General features: G+C 45.3%; 1 protein-coding gene across 1 annotated transcript in view; it reads left to right on the top strand.

Annotated features, from left to right (window-relative positions):
• Window positions 1-16,099, top strand: part of bmp6 (bone morphogenetic protein 6) — a 34,556-nt gene that overhangs the window by 15,300 nt on the left and 3,157 nt on the right. The window contains exons 2-5 of the mRNA XM_080854808.1: window positions 2,596-2,788; window positions 8,227-8,375; window positions 9,141-9,344; window positions 15,791-15,867. Coding sequence (XP_080710934.1) covers window positions 2,596-2,788; window positions 8,227-8,375; window positions 9,141-9,344; window positions 15,791-15,867 — 623 coding nt within the window. The remainder of the gene's footprint in view (window positions 1-2,595; window positions 2,789-8,226; window positions 8,376-9,140; window positions 9,345-15,790; window positions 15,868-16,099) is intronic.

Here is a 16,099-nt window from a genome sequence, read left to right on the forward strand (position 1 = left end):
TCTAGTGGATAACTCTCCCCTTCTTTTTTCTGTTCCTTCACTTGTTTTTTTCCCCACTGCATTCTTTTTATCTCTGCCTTTCATTTCTTCTTCCACCCTTTTTTCCAGAAGGAGAGGTATCTGTGAAGAAGATGAAAAACGCCTACACAGAGAGCAAGGGACAAAGTGCAGACATTCCAGTCCTAAGCCGGCTGCATCCCCACACAAATTTGCCTCTTGCTCAAGACTGTCTATGTACTTTTCCACTGTTTGTGTGGTATGCGGCCAGGCACAGACACTACACTGGGGGTCTTGTTTCAGGCCAAGTCGCTAGATTTTCATCTGCGCAACAATAACTCAACCAATCGCCTCTGCTCTGTTGCAGCCATTTAGCGCTGGTTAGCAAATTATGTTCTCTACCCTGAATGAAAAAATCATGTAAATAGTTTGCTCTCTAAATCCAACTTGGTAAGTCTTTTAGGGCCATATTTTCTATCCAGTTAAAGGCGTTTTGTGAAGTAATTTTGTAAATCCTCTCCCCTTCGCGCTGGCCTCCGGTAATTCTCCCTCTAATAGATCTGTCATCCCTAAAAGCCTGGGCTGTTGATGGACTAAGCCATGGTGCTCTAATGGAAACAGCTGTGTGTAAGGTGATGAAGAGGTCTCTGTCACACACGACAAAGGCCACATCCAGTCTCAGGTGCTGATGAGAATCCCATCACAAAGGGGACCTTTCGAAACTGCTCCCACACCACGCTAAGCCCTTGATATTGAGAAGGGGGAAAAGTTGACGTACAACAGCACCAGTCACCTTTGTGCGCGTTTATAGATGGGAGTGTGCACTCATGCAAATCCTCCTCCTCTTCCTCATTTTGTGGAAAAGGATTGTGGGATAGTGTCTGGCAAAAGGAAACAGCTGCAGAGCGCGGGATTCCCACTGGGTGCTGCATGTGTCTTCTCTTTTTACAACCCATAGGTGGTTTGGCCAAGGTTAGACAGTCAATTAGGATCAAGGAGGCGGGACAAGGATGGGGTCCCACAGGGGCCACTAGTGGGCCCCTTTCAGATCCTCTAGGGAGAGAATGGCAGCTAATTGGGAACACATGTGCTGAGAAGCTTGGAAGTATGGAGGTTAAGCAGAGCAGGGGGCTGCTGCAAGGCTATTTTGAAGGGAGAAGACCCGGGGGAAGTTAACTCCCTACCGCCTCGTGAGCTCTTCAAGAGACTACTGTAATTCATCACACCAGGGGGAGGCACCCTTAAGTGTTTTGTGCCCATATTTCCGCACTAAACACACGCATGTACACACACACACAGACAAAGGCGAACATACACACACACATACACTCACACACTCCTCCTTCCTCTCTGCATGATTTAATTTACTCTTTCATAGAATTTTTCTCTCTCTCGGGGAGGGAGGGCTTCAGGACGGAAGTGTAGGCTCCTCTCTCTCTCACTGGGCACATGGAAATCCAATCAGGATGGGACACTTCATCCCGCGTCTGAACACGCGGGGCATCCGGCTGGACTTGTACTTATGTGGCGAGAAAGAAAAAAATATATAAAAATACAGGCTCTGCAGACGCGGACCTGACCAGCCATGGGAACCAGAGGGAGGTGGTGCTGGTGACAGAAGTGAGGGAGCGAGACGACAGAGTGGTCGTCTGATGTCTGAGCACACTGTGGTTCTTACTCCCCACTCTCTGTCTCCTTAGCGAGGGCCCTACGAGTGCTGAAGTACAGGGAAGTTGGCCTGTCAAGACAGGCCTTTGCTGTGGGAAAAGCTCTGGACAAATTAAGAATAACTCCCACCCCCCACCGGAAAAAAAGACTGTATGGCAGCAGCATGGCCACTACAGCTGTTCGTTCTCTGAAGTGGTCACACAGTAGAAATGCATGTGGTCCTAAATGGTGCATTTTAATAGAGGTAAATGACAGACTGTAAGAAAATAAAATGTGACCCACAACCCTTTTTGAATTGAATCAAATTGAATTAATTCTGTGGACCCAGTAGACTGCTCTATGGGAGAATATGAATGGTATGCTATAGGCTATGTCCATTGGAAGCTTATGGCCAAGTATGGAGGCTCAAATAAATTGAGATCAGGTGGTTTAATGTACACCCCAAGTTCCCAAAGAGACTTTTCAGCAGGTGCCTAAACTTTTGAAAAGCCTTATGTTTGTGACTTTTAATAGTCTTCTTTAAATAGAGTTCTTGTGGCACATTTGGATCAGAAGACCCAGCTTCTTAATGTCTTGAAGGGGTTGATGGCATGAAATGATAACCTAATCAAGTGATCATAGCAATTAGAAGGTATGTATGTATCCTTGGGTGTATTGATATTTATCAGAGAAAATGCAATCTCAATTCAATGTGGAGGATTCAGTAAATATCCAGTAAAACAAAACTGGGTCCCCCTATGACAAATTGAGCTAGTCTTGAAGGCTCAAATGTAGCATGTGACGTAAATGCACTGGTTTGTGTCACCAGGAGGCTGTAAAACCAGTTTTGTTTGATATTTTTTAAGGGCTTATAGCGTGTCTTACAAAATAAATTGTTCTTTAAGTCTCATCTTTGTCTCCCTTTGTTTTACCTATGTGTCTGTCCGGCAGTGGAGTACGATCGGGAGTTATCCCCAGAGAGACATCACCACAAGGAGTTCAAATTCAACCTCTCTCAAATCCCAGCGGGGGAGGCCGTCACAGCTGCCGAGTTTCGCATCTACAAGGAGTGCGTCAGCCGGTCCTTCCGCAACGAGACCTTCCTCCTCAGTGTCTACCAGGTAGTGGGGGCACGACCAGGCAGGTAATGAAGACTGGAACACATCACAAGTGAAACCGCTGGGTTTTATATACAACAATCACACATACAGACATACTATACATATATACACACACACAAATACTATAGAGAGATATGATGTATGTTTGGTACTATACATGTTTGCCCTATGTAAACATGTTGTTTATGATCTGTTTATGTGTATGTGTTTTTGATATAAGTTATGCCGAAAAGGTAGTTCAATATTTGACAGTATGTATGATAATAAAGCCACCATCAGGGATTAACAAACTACACACTATAATTAGCCTAAACTAGGTTAGCTAAAGGTTTAGTTGTCGTTGTATTCATGTTATGGCTGTGAGTAAAAAGAAGTAAGCTTGGGAACATATTCATTGGTGTTAGTGACAGAAGGTCCACAGTAGATCCAGCAGGCATCTGATATGCAGTGTAGTATGCAATGTAAATAAGTGCAGTCTTTTAGCCGGACTGTCTGTCAGTGCCCAATAAACATCAAATGTAATCACAGCACACATCAGAGTTGGATTTCGGTTTGACATCATCGCAGGAAGCAGTGGCGCAAAAAGTGGGTATGCGCTCTATGCGGCGCATAGGGGCGCCGCACCCATGGAGGCGCCAAAGCGATGGTAAAAAAAAGAACAACATTAAAATGTTTGGGGTATTTTCTATATGTAGCTACTGTTGTGCGTTTCTAAATCATTTCTGCATTTCCTTAATGTTATATAACATTTTAGAGGACTAAAGAGGCTAGAGTAGGCGCCTCATCTCTTAAGATTCCATAATAGAATTTTGACATAGAAGAGGGAGCGTGAGCACCGTGACCGCTGAACACACAAGCAGTTAGAACTAGGCTACGAGTAGTGAGTTGGTTGGATGGAAGATGGATAAAGCAAAAAAAAAGGGGGGGGGGGGGGGGGGGGGGGGCGCCAAAATTGTTGCTGCATACCCCCCTGACACTGGGCAGTTGCATCCCTGGCAGGAAGGGCAATCTTTCATTCAGAGTTTAGAATCTCTCATTAGATTTTCAAAGCCTTGGAACAGTTACATACAAAAACGCCTGTTATTTATCAGCTTTCTGTTTTTCAACACTTTGGTGTTGGTACTCTTGAGGGACAGCTGTTTGAGGCGTGTTTGTGATTCTTAATCTTTTCTTGTAAACCTGGTGATAAATAGTTGACAGTTTCAAAGACGATAATGACATGAGTTGATTCATAGATGCGAGAGCTCTGTGTTTTGGACCACACATGTTGAGAGGAAACTTCCTTGAGATACACAGATCCTACATGCTGATACATTCGCTGTACACTTGCACACTTAAATGTTTTAAAGAGGGAGCTAAGATCGCTGTACGGTGCCAGATGATGTTAGTATGTTCATATTGGGACCTGCAAAAGGCCCAGTAAAAGTAGAGGCAATATTATTATGAGAGAATGAGGTTGTTTTGAAGCCACTTCTTGGGATGTTAGTATTTTGCAGTCATCCTTTCTAAGGCTCCACATAGTGCTGACCTTCTCTCTCTTTCCCTCTCTCTCCCTCTCTCTCTATCCCTCCCTTTCTCCTTTTTCTCTCTGTGTCCTGGTGGGCGTCAGGCGACTTCCAAAAGGCTGGTTTTCTGCCATGTATTTTATGTAGACGGATGCATAACCACAAGGCCTGACAGAAATAGCGTGACTTTACCGTCAAAAAGACAGCCAGGCCAACAAACGTCAAACATTTATATTGTGGGCAATGGGAGGGAAAACTTCTTCAGAGGGAGCCAGTGTCATGCCAGGATCTCGTATGCACTGTTGATAGGCATGTCAGCGGGGCTCAAACATGAGGTTAGTCATCAGGATGCATTTTACATGAGAAACTGCCCCGGCTTTAGCAGATCATGTTTCGAGTCCAACAGACACACACGTGTCTCGCCCACCGCTAATGTGCTGCAGTTTTTAAATCAGGAAAAACATTCCACAGAGCTATCTTCGTTTAGTCACCAGATAAAACAGCAACCTGGGGATATTCAACAGCATTTTCTCCTTTCTGTTTCTTTGCTGAAATATATATGTTTTACTGTGCACATCATGAGGCACTTGTTTGCTGCATTCCTTGAACTTTACAATAGGTGCTTTGTTCACCATTGCCTGGAGTGGGAGCCTTTTATTTTGGGAGATTTTTGGAGATTAAAGGGACTCGTATATCTCCAATTACTGCTGTATTGTAGGACACGGTTTACCTTGAAGGAAATTATAGCTTGCCTCTTTTTGTGGTATTTGGGTGAAGTGCTTTGTGTGTGCAAATCCCTAATGCTGTATGAGTTGCAGAAGGTATTTGCTTAACAAACGGATTAATTTGCAAGCCTGTCAAGTTTTAACGACATAATTGCCTAGATTACAGGTCACAATCTTTTATAAGTATATTGGTGGGAGAAAGTTATGGATTATAATGTGACTCATGTGCTGGTGCACTGCTGGAGCATCATCTGAGGTTATGTTGATAGTTGGTGATGTTTCAGAGAAAAGCTGAGCATATATCAGACTCTTACCATGGCACGCTTTCTCTCTCTCTCTCTGTCTGTTTCTCTCTCTTTCTTTCTCTCTCTCTCTCTCTCTCTCTCTTTCATTCATTTTCTCTCTCTAGATGTTACTGCAATGTCTATTACAGTGACTATGCTGTGATTCAGATACATTTTTTATACATAAGAAGATTTGACCAAGTAGCATATTTGCTTGTCTGAAAAATCTATTCACCACATAGTCTGCAAATATTTACATATACACGTTGTTGACAGTTTTGCTGTATAATGACCCTCTGTTCGTAGGACTTTGATTTGTTATGTATAATTTTTTCATTGTTTTAAATTATCTGTATTCTGTAATCTGTAGGCCAACGTTTATGAAAAGTTTTGCTTTGCCAAATGTGAGAACAAGATTGATTTCATCATGGCACGCCAGTAGAAAGCCATCGAAACAGACCCCAAGCTGTAGCATGTTGACTTAAGCAAGTGACAGAACCACTAAACAGATAAAGTATGTAAACAAACCAACCCTAAACACATAAACAACCTTTGACCTTATTATTGGATAGCCTTTGGATTTTCCAGTGGCACATTTGGCTGAATGTTTGAACCCATGCCTGATTAGATTATTAACCTTTCCCTGTGTTTTAGTCAGCTCAAACTAGTGAAATCCAGAGTGAAATCCCTGTTTCTTAAATTTAGGAACAGGGTCCGCTTCGTCAACACGACCGTTGCCAAAGTACTGAATAGCAATTTTTTCAAAGACTGGCTGAACCGGAGTCACGTGAGATCACCAAGCAAGATGGTCGCATAGTTGGAGTTCTCCCAAACCCAACCAAAGTTACCCATGCTGATGGAGCTAGCAAGTTATTAGAGTAACGCTGGGGCTAGCAAAGAAGATAGTGAAAATGTGTTAGCATCTATGCAACAGCCCTTGGCGAAAGCTATGGTGGAGATGGGAAGAGTTGGAAAGCTCCTGACGTCATTGCAAGCAGATATATCCGAAATTAATGATGCCAATGTTGGACTACGAACAGATATGGACAGTGTCCTGCTCTGGTTGAATGAAGACGAATTTCTCAGTTAGAGGATGAGTAGCATGACCTCCTCCAAAAAGTGGATAAAAGACTGGTTGTAGCTCACTTTTCACACTTCTCGCTTGTAGCTCACAGATAAATAACTATATATCTGTTCAGGCCAATAGGACCGAAGAACCGAAGAATACGTAAATAGCCCCTTTCACATACAAAATAATGTGACATGACAGTACCAGTCAAACTGCATCACTTCTCTGCTGAGAGAGTTCTCTTCCTACGTTTAAACATTTGTTTATTGACCGCATCATAATTGACATCACCACTAGTAACACCACGACCGGTCACAACAAAATACATCGTATTGTTCCTGCTCCCACTGGACCTATGGAAGAAGATTATCGTTAAAGTTACTTGTTTGCCAGGAGATAAAGAAATGGTTCGACTTTACCATATTACTGCCATGAAACCATCTTGACTTAATAATGACAAATACATGGCTTGGGTGGGAATAGGTATATGACTGCTGTAGTGAGTCTGACGCATCGTGCAGTGTCTGTATGGGTGGGTAGTGCGGAATGTGTCCGTTAGCCTATTCGACTGGTCGTCCGATTTGTGCTGCATGATTTTTATTCGACCAGGGCTACACCACTTTCCAAAACCCGGAGGAGCACTCAGTCGAAAAAGCCTAGACCAGTCTAGTCCAGTTCTCTGAGTGCCACCAGAGTTATGAGTTCAACCGAATCCCTCTCGGCCTAAGGCAGGCCCCCCTGCCTGGCAGCACTGGCTAATCAACCTTTATGAGTCGGCATTAGCTAGCTGTCTCGGCTCATACCTGATGTGTGAACAAACAGATGGAGAACGAGTATGTGTGTGTGTGTGCGTGTTGGGGTGGGGGGTATGGAAGTCTTGAGAGTGGCTCTAATTAATGACCAATAAAGAGGGTCCACCGATGCATGACTGCAGGGGCATTCCCGGAACACCTGGGTGATTGTCTGCTTTGAAGTGTGTCTCAAGGAGGGGCTCACCGCTTCACACTGTATCATTACTGTAATGGAGACGGGCTTCTTTGTGGTGCTGATGTTGTTTGTTCCTGAACCCTCTGCCCTGTGGCTCGAGCTTGGACTCTACTCAGGCTACTTTTTGTTTCTTCTCTGTGGCTACTGGCAGCGGAGGGGCTTTTTAACGTAATTTTGTGTCCGGCATAGGTTTTCCTTTGAGATGATGACTACAAAATGCTGGCTCTGACGTCCATGTTTAGTGTAGGTTAATTGTAGTGGCAATATTTGAAGAATGTGAGCTGGGATGGGTGGATGAACCTTTGTGGGAAGGACCAGGTTGAGGCAGATGGGACTCTCCGTATTCCAACTAGATGATGGATTGTTTGGTGAACATTTTTGTTGAGGCCTTTGTCTGCAATCATGTTTACAGTCAAGGGTGACTACTTTGGATGGAATGGAATTCCAGTACCTCCTAAATATAAAGAGAAACAGACTCCAAGTATTGGAAAGAGCAGATACACAATACAAAAAAAGGTGCCAGGAATTGTTGGTCATGGTAACTGAGAAGTAAAATAACAAAAAATTGATATTAATAAATGAATAAATATCTATCCATATGAGCAGGAGGAAAATAAGGAGGCCGGTTTTTTTGTTTTCGAAGAGCTGTTTCCTCAGACTCTTAATGCTCTTGAAAGAGAGAACATCAGGTTTAGGCGCTTCAATGCTACTTTATTGCACACTATTGCTTGGCACAGTCTATAACTTTCACCATGCACATTTAGGAGGTCACATGGCAAAATAATTTTGGATTAGAACTGCAGATTTTGCATTTAATCATTCACTAACTCCATCTCTCCGTCTGGTTGGCGCACTCACCATCCCCTGCCTGTGATCTCTTCTTCCCCTCAGGGATGCAGACCTCTTCCTGCTGGAGTCCAGGAGGCTGTGGGCTGCCGAGGAAGGCTGGCTGGAGTTCGACATCACCGCCACCAGCAACGTGTGGGTGATGAGTCCCAATCACAACCTAGGGCTTCAGATCAGCGTGGAGACCCTCAGTGGTAAGGCCTGGAAACCTCAAGACTTCAGACAAACCATCATTGTCATCAGTTCATGTAATGGTCAAGAATATTTATAATATCTTACTCAGTAGATGGCTGTGTGTGGGCTGGGATATATTCATTTTCCATTCATGGTCTTGTTCCAGTAAAAATTCCTATAGATCAACTGGAAGAATATAGAGCTATGGGCTAAATTCCAAGAGAGTATCCTGAAAGTATTCCCACAGACTATTACTGATATTGATACCCTTTGTACGTCAGGTTTCCTTAACATTAACCCTCAGATTTAAAGCTTTCGATTTTAGTAGTGGAGAGATCAAATAACACATAGCAATTCATTTTAATCAGTGTCTCTCAAGTCATGCACTTGATGGTATTACTCAAAAACATTCAAACCTGCATAAGTGGCTTATGATATACTGAGGTCCAATATCAGTATTTGAGCTCCCTGGGAACTGAACCCTGACCTTCACTAATAGCACCTGCTGACTCTTGCCTTGACTGAGTGGATTGAGAATGGACCGCTATCAGGGGAAGAATGGAAACACACTTGATGAGGCAGTTGTTGGGTACTGTGTTTAGGCAGAGGAGTTGGTTTTGTCTTGAGCTAATAGGGTTGCTGGGTTTCATGTTGAGAGACAAAGGGTGTTCGGTTCTGTGTGAAGTTGCTGTATTCACACCGGTTAAGCTTGTGCTGAAAGAAGTTGAAGAGTTTATTTTCGTGCCTCTTTGTTTTATTGCATCCATCTTGTTTCTGTGGTGCAGGGCAGAGCATCAGCTCAAAGGATGCCGGGCTGGTTGGTCGTGACGGGGCCATAGAAAGGCAGCCCTTCATGGTGGCTTTCTTCAAGGTGAGCGAGGTGCACGTCCGCTCCCCACGTTCCGCCAACCCCAATGGCAAACGGCGGCAGCAGAGCCGCAACCGCTCCAGCCAGCCACAGGACTCATCCCGCGGCCCTGGCCATACAGGTAAGTCACCACAACCACTGCCGAAAACACTTCAACCAGTCAACACAAAGCTAAGCACACAGAGTCTTCTTAATTCAGCTCACTTCTAAATAAGCTGAAATAATTTGATAATTAGCTACGGTAAGCTAATGTATTTGATACTTTACTGGCTCACATCAGTTTTTAATCTCTAAACCTACCTGACCATGTCTAATAGTCTCCTATAAAATGCCCCAAATAGGAAAGTTAACTGTTCACCAAATGCAACAAAATAGTGGGCTTGAATCCCTTGTAGTTTTAGGAGATATCTCCATCAAACTCTCAGTATTTTTTTATTTGATAATTTATGACCTAATTTGTATGATGGGCTATGACCTCATCCATCTCTGAGTCAACCTGCCCCTGCTACATCAGTGTGTCCCTAGTGAGTGTGTTAGCTGCTCAGGCAGGGCAACAAAGTAGTGAGCATGGTTCGTGGAAGTGGTCTCCCCTAGTGATTGTGATGTGGTATTGTGTCCCTTGGTTGACCCAGCTCAGGCAATGTCAACAGGGCCACCACTAAGCAGGACCTGAGCCTAATCCAGTGCTGTGTGGCCACTGCTTCTTATTACGCTGCTCCTTTGAGATGGTCTTTGTGACTAGCGCAATGGCAGGTCCTTAGGCATTGCGCTAATACCTGCTTGATCCAGCGCTAATTTTGCATGTGAGGGTGAAACTCAGGGGTCAGCCTCATAAAGGCTGACTTTATTATCCAAGCTTAATATTTTCCCTGCATCCAAGTGTCATGTAGGTCAGTTGTATGAATGACCAAGTTATCACGAACACATGTTTTTAACATAAAAAAAAATAAATAAAGAGTTGTCTGCACACTTTAGTAGCTCAGGCATTTTGAATAACCAACCAGTTGAAATGTCAAAAGTTTAAAAATCTAAAGTTGAACCTATATAGTGTGCACATTTCTTATGTTATTTATGCCACAATTCATATTGAACCTGCGTTTCAATTTCCACACTACCAATATATTTCTCCTATCTGTTTTAACTTGCATGTGACTCTTCGCAAAATTTTTATTGCAAGCTTTATTGACTTTGTCTCCTCCATGTTTCATATAGGGCTCTGTAAATTGCACTCACACTGTCATAAAGCCCGGCCTATACTCTTTGTGGAAAAAGAGTGTGTCGGGAGTCACTTGTTACTGTCACAGAGAACATAGCAACCCCTTTGCAGAGGACTGTGGTTTGACTACTACTCCTCTTGTCTCTCGGCTGCTTCAGAACAATCCATCATATTTGTGGCCCTGCAATTAAGAAGCAGGCTGCAGAGGGCCCTGCCCCTTTCTCCATGTGTGTGCCTGACACCTTGATCTTCTCTTCCGTTTGTACAGTAGTGGAGTGACAAAAAAAAGAAAGAAAGAAAGCCCTTAAAACTTTGCACGCTATGTGCTTCGCTTAATGAGGAAAATCTGGTTAATTTGTCCTGAAGGCACTGGACTTTATGTAACCCGAAATATCAGCTCCCCTGATCCGTTGCACCACTTGGGATGTCTGGAGCGTAAATATTTAGATTCCGCAGAGGAAGTTACGAGGCCCTTGCGACAGTGGTCTCAGAGTGGCCTTGTCAGAGCGAGGGAGGCATATGGTTCCAATACGCCATCACTCATCTCTGCTGGCCCCATACAAGTGGCACATCCTTCTGGTAGTTTCCGAGACACTAACGTGTTAGAATGGCCTATTGTTCTCTTTCAGCGCTGTCAGCACGTGTGTTCCAAAGCCCTCGCGGCTCAAATTCACAACCAGCCATTCAGAGCAGGAACGACTTGCGTATACAGCTAGAGTGTCGCTTGCTCTTTCACAGTCCTCAGGTGAAGTTTGCAGCCGGGCTGCACAATACGACACCTCTAAGGATAATTTAGGGGTTTAGGGAGAGCCGTTATAGAATCTGGGTTTTGCCCTCTCGACGCAGGAAGTTAATGACCATCTACCTACGCACCACGGAGCGCAAACCTGCCCCTAGACCTGTAATTACCCAAGCCAGTCATTAGCCGAGCGCTAAGGCAGCCGACCAAGCTAACAGTATCGCTTAAAAGAATCATAATAACACGGCGCTGTCCAGCTGTGTTTTGTCATCTCGTCCCTCCCCTCCAGGTCCTCTCCTTTTGTTTACTGTTGGTGTAATTAGACATCAGCAAGCTCGGCGGAGGGGGCTTAATAACCACAGTGATGAGAGACAGGAAGAGAGATAAAGCTCACATGGCCACGGCGGACAACAGTCACATTCTCTTTCAAGTCTTCATGGGAGCTGGGAGAAGGGCTTAGGGGCTCCTCCCCTGTGTAGTTCCTGTCCTCCCCTGGATGGCCTTGGCTGGGGCTGGGTCCTTTTTTAGTTTTTTGTTAAACAGGGTATTCTGTCACTGCCTTGACAACTTCCACGGCCCCGGTAATTGCCACTGTTAAAAAAGCGACAGGTTTTTCAGGCAACTGTTGTCATGGAAAATTCTGGAACCAAAAAAAAAGAAAAATTGTGACAGTTTTAATGCAGGTTTCATGTGGTCAGCATCTTATTAAAACAGCAAAGAGTCCACATAAAACGGGGACGATTTGATTAAATAGTACATTCAGGAGTGTGGGGAGGAAAGACAGTATTATTGGAAACAAGGAGCGATTCATTAAAATTTCAGTAGATCATAAATTAGAATATTTTACAGGTTCACATGTTCATGGTGAGCATGTGGGTATCACAGGCCCGGTGAGTGGCGGTCCTGTTGCGATAAGTGTCCAGGGTTTCTCAGGTTCGGGCCGAGCAGAAGCCCAACGGGCCTGGGCTCTCAGCAGTGGCGGTGTGGCATTAAATTTTACTGGCAGGAAGGGGAGAAGTGCTTTATTGGTACCACAAATCTGGCCTTTACACTCAATGAAACTCCACACTAAATATCACCTTTATTTCTCTTAAAGAGCCCCCCGACTGTAAATAACGATGCTCATAAAGATGGAGAAACCTTGTTAAACCATGTGTGTGCTTACATGTGTGTGTATTTGTGTTTTAGAGAAGGGGGAAGGTATATTTGTATGCATGTGTATATGTGTATTGGCTTGGGGATGGGGGGTTATTGGGTAGAAGCATGATTTAGCAAGTGTGAGCACGCACGAGTGTGAGTGTGTCAGTGTGATGTTGGTGAGTAAGTGTATGTGTGTTTTAGTGTGTGCCCATGTCCATGTATTTACATGTTTGCCACATTGCATCAATGCTTATTTTGCACTCACTAACCTCCCTCCCCCAGTTGAGACCTAGCATCTGCCTTGCTGTGTAGCAGGCGTGAGGCGTGATGCTCTTGTGGCACACACAGCCTTCTTTGGGTTGCTGACTAATGCATGGGTGGTACGGGCTTGGCTAGGCTTGGTCACCTTCTGTGAATCGCCTGAGGCCTGAATGTCACGCTCTGTAAACTGCCCCACCCTCAATGTGTGTGTATGTATATGTGCGTGTGTGTTTGTGTGTGTTTGTGTGTGTGTGTGTGTGTGTGTGTGTGTGTGTGTGTGTGTGTGTGTGTGTGTGTGTGTGTGTGTGTGTGTGTGTGTGTGTGTGTGTGTGTGTGTGTTTGTGTGTGTATGTATGTATGTATGTATGTGTGTGCATGTGTGTGTTTGTGTGTGTGAGAGAGAGAGAGAGAGAGAGATAGAGAAAGAGAGAGAGGTGTAGGGGGTCGGGATAAAAGAGGGCGTCGTTGAATAGAGGTGACCCCCCCCCCCCAGGGGGACTGAGTTCTAAATGAGCCCCCAGGGGCCCCCCGTAACGATGCGGATTTATCTCAGTAAATATTTATCCTCTGGGAGGCACACCGGCGTGGCGGGAAAACCCAAACAGAGCCCAGGCGGCCAGGGGCGGCAGCGGTGGTGCCGGCCTGTGGTGTGAGCGCAGGGGAAGCGCTACGTGTCCGAACGGTCGCCACACTGCCCCGGAGCAGGCAGGGGGCCGAGGACCGCAACACACACACACACACACACATACACACTCACACACACACACAAACACACACTAACATACACTCTCTCTTACGCACACATGCACAGGCCCTCTGCTGTTCCAGCACTGACCACAAGCGGGGCTAACTTTAGACGTTAACGAGAAAAAAAAAAAGAAAAAGAAGCAAAACAGCCGCTGGACGCAGTTGTTCCAAATGCGTTTCTGTTTCTCTCTCAGGAAGAAGCGAGCGTATGAGGCCCAGAACGGGAAACACCTGAGTGTTTAGGAGTGTTGCTTCACCGTGAACAGGGTGACCTCGCAGGGGCCAGGCTGCCAGAGCCTCCTTGTCACCAGGCTCCGTATTATGTTTCCTCCGCTGGAACCTCTCGTCATGTGACCATCGGGATAATTCCGGAATCCCATTGTTGATTGGGAAAGGGTGTTGGCTCTCTTACTCTAGGATATGTCAGATTACGAAACCATTCTGGGTTTTTTGCAGTATTGCATCAGACACATGCTGAAGGCTCTGATTGCTCAGATGCTGCTAGGGGGAAAACGTACAGTATCATTTGTCGTGTTTTTCATTCACGCCCACTAATGATTTCATTCCAAAACCCAACACGGTCTATCAAGATGGCATTCTACAAGCAAACCTATACCTCTTGTTTGATTGAAATCCCATGAAAAAGTATACATCTTTTCCGTGGACAGTTAAAGTGAATTGGTTCATTTGCAGTACTGTTTGCGGAGCTAAGGCAAAGCTCTCAGTTTCGTGTGCATTCTGACTAAAAGCAAATTAAATTGACTTACATCATAATATCATTACGGCCCATGAATTATGGTTTTCATTAGCATCTGGGCTTGTGACGCTCTCCTGAAATGCAAACAAATAGATTGGTCACTCACTAACTGGATGTGTCAGTGAGATCCTTGACTACACTGAATTTGGGTGCATGTCTGTGGTTGTGTGTGTGTTTATGTGTACATGTGTGTCGTGTGTGTGTGTGTGTGTGTGTGTGTGTGTGAAGGTTTGTGTCTTTATGTCTACATGTGCTAAAAATATGTTTGTGTGTGTGTGTTTGTGTCTGTGTGCTTTTGTGTTTATGTGGTGTGTGTGTGTGTGTACATTTATGTACTATGTGTGTGTGTGTGTGTGTGTGTGTGTGTGTGTGTGTGTGTGTGTGTGTGAGCTGGAGGCAGGCAGCTGTGCATGGTCCTGGTTTTGACAGTGAGTGAGTGCCAGTCAGCAGCCAGCTGCCTAAATAAATCTACTTCAGCGAGTGTGTCCACTCGGGCGGCAGCAGTGAGAATGTGACTTGTCCCTGTCCCTCCCCTGCTCGCCCTGGCACCGAGCGGTGTCCCTCGACCCCGTCCGAGCTCGTCCATCTTTTTACACTCCCTGGCACGCGTCCGGTGGGGCGCCTGCGGGGCTTGGCAGCGCTGTTGCCCTCGGCAGGGGTGGATGCTGGAGATGGAGCTGAATAACAGGATGTGATTGCACTGGGTCCCGGTTGCTGATATCATAGCTGTTCCTCTCGCTCCCTCTCTCTTTCTCTCTGCCCCTGTCTCTCTCTCCCTCTCTCTTCCTCTCTGTATCTGTCTCTGTCTCTGCCACTGTCTCTCTCGCGCGCTCGCTCTCACTCTCGCTCACTCAGTGCTGCTTTTACAAGAAAACCCCCCAAAACATACACACACACACAAAATCAGTGTGTGGCACACACAGAGAAAGAGAGAGAGAGAGAGAGAGAGAGAGAGAGAGAGAGAGAGAGAGAAGAGAGAGAGAGCGTCAGTGGAAAGAGCGAGTCACTGCTTTGACTTCAGAGTGGCCGCCCGTGCCAACGATGACCTTTCTCTCCGCAGGCCCTACCTGATGCTGACACACACATAGGGCAAGTGGGCGGGCCCAGATGGAGATAATTAAAACAAACTGCTATAGAGAGGGGAAAAATAAATGTCATCAGTGACACGTCCAGCGCACACAAACACTGGGTGTGCTGGGGGAGAAACAGCAAGGCCTCTACACCAAGCTTCTACTCCCTGGGCTTGTACCACTCTTCACTACAAGGAGGGAAAAAAGCAGTGCAGCGCAGTGGAGAATGATGTTATGGTTTCTGACGTTAAATAATTGGTTGTTCGTAATCACTATAAGGTTGTCCTCTGTCAGTATTAATCTTCACAAGGAAGGGAAATTATATACTTGAGAGATTTTGTGCGCTATAAGTCAAGCCAGGAGAATGTCCTTTCCACTGTGGAGAATACATGAATTTTACATGAAGCGGTTTTACACCTGTTTCACTACTCTCTCTCTCTCTCTCTCCCCCTCTCTCTAAAACACACACACACACACACACACACACACACACACACACACACACACACACACACAAACGTACTTACCACACACATGCTCTCTTTCTCTCTCCCTCTCTCTCTCTCTCGCTCTCTCTCTCTCTCACTCACACACACACGCGCACATGCACACATTTTCCCTCTCTCCTGTTGTTTAGATTACAACAGCAGTGACCAGAAGTCGGCCTGCAGGAGGCACGAGCTGTATGTGAGCTTCAGAGAGCTGAGCTGGCAGGTAACCCGCATTCACGACTCTCCTTCAGCACACAACTACCCGCCCAGTCCTGCTCCCATACCGGGAGTCTGACAGGTGTAGCCGGAGCTGTCCTCTGTCAACTCCTTGGGAGACACATTTCACCAGAGAATTCATAATGGGGAAAAAATGCCTCACAATTTAAATGCTAGCAAAATGTGACAGCCAAAGCAAGTTTGAGTGATAATTACATTAACAAACACATTTCGTTTTG

The sequence above is a fragment of the Sprattus sprattus genome (assembly GCF_963457725.1).
Source record: "Sprattus sprattus genome assembly, chromosome: 17".
Taxonomy (NCBI): Eukaryota; Metazoa; Chordata; class Actinopteri; order Clupeiformes; family Clupeidae; genus Sprattus; species Sprattus sprattus.